We start from the raw sequence: 3,460 nt of genomic DNA on the forward strand, positions 1-3,460 counted from the left end.
AAAATGGATGGTAAACAGTGTCACTTCTTATAGTGGGTTGAAAATGGATGGTAAACAGTGTCACTTCTTATAGTGGGTTGAAAATGGATGGTAAACAGTGTCACTTATAAAAGTGGATTGAAAAATGCATGGTAAACAGTGTCACTTCTAATAGTGGGTTGAAAATGAATGGTAAATATTGTCACTTCTTATACTGGATTGAAAATGAATGGATTTAAAATGAATGGTAAATAAAGTCACTTCTTATAGTGGATTGAAAATGAATGGATTGAAAATTAATAGAAAACAGTGTCACTTCTAAAATATAGTGGATTGAAAATGAAAAGTAAACAATGTTTCTTCTGATTGAAAATGATTGGTAAACAGTGTCACTAAGTAAATATTGTCACCTCTCATTGCGCATGAAGGTTAGTGTCACGTGTTAAATAATGACATTTGGTAGACAGTGTCACTGCTTACTGTTGGTTGAAAATGAGTGGCGGTAAACAGCGTCACTCCTCACTGTGGATAACGAACAAAAATGTCGATGCTGTCTTCTCTCTTCCGAGACCGCTATGTGAGTCTGACACAATCATGTCAAACAGGAGGGGAATGTCAGTTAAAATCAGTTGTCAGTCCATTGCTTTTTATCAGTATCTCCATGTCCCTCCTTCAACATGTCCATGGAGGATTCTCAAGCAAGGCCATTGGGAAAAAAAAAAGAAAGAAAGAAAAAAAAAAGAATAGAGAAGAACAAATTCTGGCCTTGATACTCAGGGTACATAGCGTTAAACCAGCAAGGCAGTGAAGGTTCCTACACAAGAGTTTTAACCAGCTGGCAGATTACTGGAGATGGGTTATATATATACACCAATCACGGGTGTCTTTGCTTCTTTTGCTGAAGCTTGTAACCAGTCACGGCTGCTGTAGCATCCTCTGCAGGACGTGGTAACCAGTCGCAGCTGCCATCTTTTGCTGAAGCTTGTAACCAATGACAGATGAGATGGGTAACCAACCACAGCTGCCATTGCATCTTTTACTGAAGCTTGAAACCAATCACAGCTGAGGTGGGTAACAATCAAAGCTGCCATTGGATCTTTTACCGAAGCTTGTAACCAATCACTGTTGTGGGCCCGTAGCACATCCTCTGCAGGATGTGGTAACCAATCACAGCTACCGTTGCATCTTTTGCCGAAGCTTGTAACCAGTCACCGCTGTGGGCCGTAAGCACATCCTCAGTGGGACGTGGCATCCAATCGCAGCTGCCGTTGCATCTTCTGCTGAAGCTTGGCCTTGGCGATGGCGGCCCGCCTCCTGTGCTGCACGGCCATGACGATGAGACCCACAGCAACCAGCACAATGAGAGCGATGCTGATCCCCATGACGATGAGCCCCTCCTCCAGATAGCTTGGCATCTCATAGACATGAAGCTCGGCTGTGGCGCTGTCGTCCTGGTCGAAAGCCTGGCACAGGTACGTCCCAGAATCCTCCAGTGTGGCGTTCTTGACCGTCAGCTTCCCTGTGGAGGCGTCGACGAAAACTCTTAGGTCTTTGATCTCTGGGATGGGTGGTACTCCTGTGGCGTTGTCTCCACGGTACCATCGTGGTGCTTTCTTGTTGCCGCCATCGTCGGATGTTGTGCATTCGATTTCAGCCGTATCACCTATAGCAGAAGAAGAAGAGAATAAATATAATAACAATGGTAATAGTAATTGGCCGTGTGACCTATAACATTGATAGAAGAAAGATGATAAATAACAATAATAATGATGATATTTATACAGCGCTGAATCTTGTGCAGAGACAAATCAAAGTGCTTTCGCACCAGTCAGTCACATGCACGAATAACTCTAAAACTGGAGAAACCGAAGACAAGGAAGAGGCAGGGAAGGGAGGCTAATTTGGGAAGAGGTGAGTTTTAAGGTCACACGGCTGCTCAGCCGAGCACAAAATCCGGCTCTTTAGTTGGCCGAGCAGCGTCTAGCGTCTTGGGTCAATTTTTTAATGCCAGACTTTCCCACCGCACTCTGCACTGACCGGCACATTCGCCGTGGTATTTCTGGCCCCGCGCGCCAAACTGGGACACTGCCTTCTTTGTTTCACTCGGCCCCGCGGCCCCCGCCCCACTTTTCACACCTTTTCACAGCATCCACACATTTCCTGCAGTGATTACAGAAAGTTGAATTATTGCTATTCCTGGTTGTATTATTGGAGTGCAGTTTGATTTGATTTACACAATTTCATTATTTTATCAACATCATCGTTTAATTTTTTTTTTTTTTTTTTTTGCCTTCAAAATCTTTGTCTTTCTCGTGGAATGAAGGGCACGGCAGTGCCATAAGCCGACAGACACTCACCCCGCTCTCCATCCCCCTGCTGCTCACTCTCACCATGCTACAGTGTGTTCATTTAAACGTTTGTTGTGCTGCCAAGAAAAATCGCACAACTCAAAAGGTAAGCTGATCTGCATGCAGGCATGCTATATGTTCTGTGTGTATTTACGATGTTATTGTGCTAAACGCCTGTTTTCTTAGAGAGGGATTTAAACTTAACGATTTTTGCGATCATGTTTCTGCTTACCCTTCTCTTCTCTTTCTTCATTTATGTTTCAGCCGTTGCCGCAACAACCGCTATGTAAGAAAACATATGGTGTTTGGAGTCAATGGAAAGCTTATTTTGTGTTCTTTTTAGAAAACCACTTCTTTAGTCGTTATTTCCGATCCATCCGAGGAGATGATGCGCGAAAGAAACAAAGCAGATTTACCGCCGAACAAGCGTACAGTGAGTGCCGCTGGCGCGGCCTGTTTGTCAGCCGCGTTTATTTATATCCATGCCCTACTTCCTGGGTTCACGAACTTCCAATTGCAAGGTCCAGAGACAGAAAGAAGGGCGGCCAACAGTCGAGTGTTTGAATCTGGGTATGCATAAACAGAGTGGATCCGAATCTCATCGTAGAGAGCGAGTCGGAGTGTAGAGGTGAAGGCAGCCACAGAGATAGGAAGGGGCAGATTTGTGAATACATTTATAACACACAGTGCTGATCTTGTACTTTATTCCATGTGAGAAAGGGAGCCAGTGGAGATGTTGTAAAAGAGGAGTGATATGCTCAGATCTTTTCTTTCTGAGGACGAGTCGGGCAGCAGGGTTTTGTATGCGCTGAAGGGACTAAATGGATGAAGCAGGCAAACCAGACAGTAGAGAGTTACAGTAGTCAAGGCGAGAGAGTAATGACAGTAATAGTTATGATAGTAATAACAGGAACGAGTGTGGTGGTTTGTTGTTGTCACCCTCTTTTTCAGCTGTCACCTTTAACCCTTTCATCGCCAAGCTCGCATTTATGCACAGGTGTGGTAGAGGACCCATGTCACTGAAAGTTGACAATTCATTGGTCTGTTATCCATGAACCTACTGCTCTTAATGTTCGGTGGTAGGATAGGCCATATTTTCTACACATCGCAGGGAGAATCCCCAGCTATTCTTA

General features: G+C 44.4%; 1 protein-coding gene across 4 annotated transcripts in view; it reads right to left on the bottom strand.

Annotated features, from left to right (window-relative positions):
* Positions 1–252: 252 nt before the first annotated feature.
* LOC143275562 (uncharacterized) overlaps positions 253–3,460 on the bottom strand; it is a 24,644-nt gene continuing 21,436 nt past the window's right edge. For all 4 annotated transcript variants that reach the window (XM_076579760.1, XM_076579762.1, XM_076579761.1 and 1 more), the window contains exon 3: positions 253–1,642. In XM_076579760.1, coding sequence (XP_076435875.1) covers positions 1,215–1,642 — 428 coding nt within the window. In that variant the 3' untranslated portion in view covers positions 253–1,214. The remainder of the gene's footprint in view (positions 1,643–3,460) is intronic.

This window comes from Babylonia areolata, chromosome 30 (assembly GCF_041734735.1).
Source record: "Babylonia areolata isolate BAREFJ2019XMU chromosome 30, ASM4173473v1, whole genome shotgun sequence".
NCBI lineage: Eukaryota > Metazoa > Mollusca > Gastropoda > Neogastropoda > Buccinidae > Babylonia > Babylonia areolata.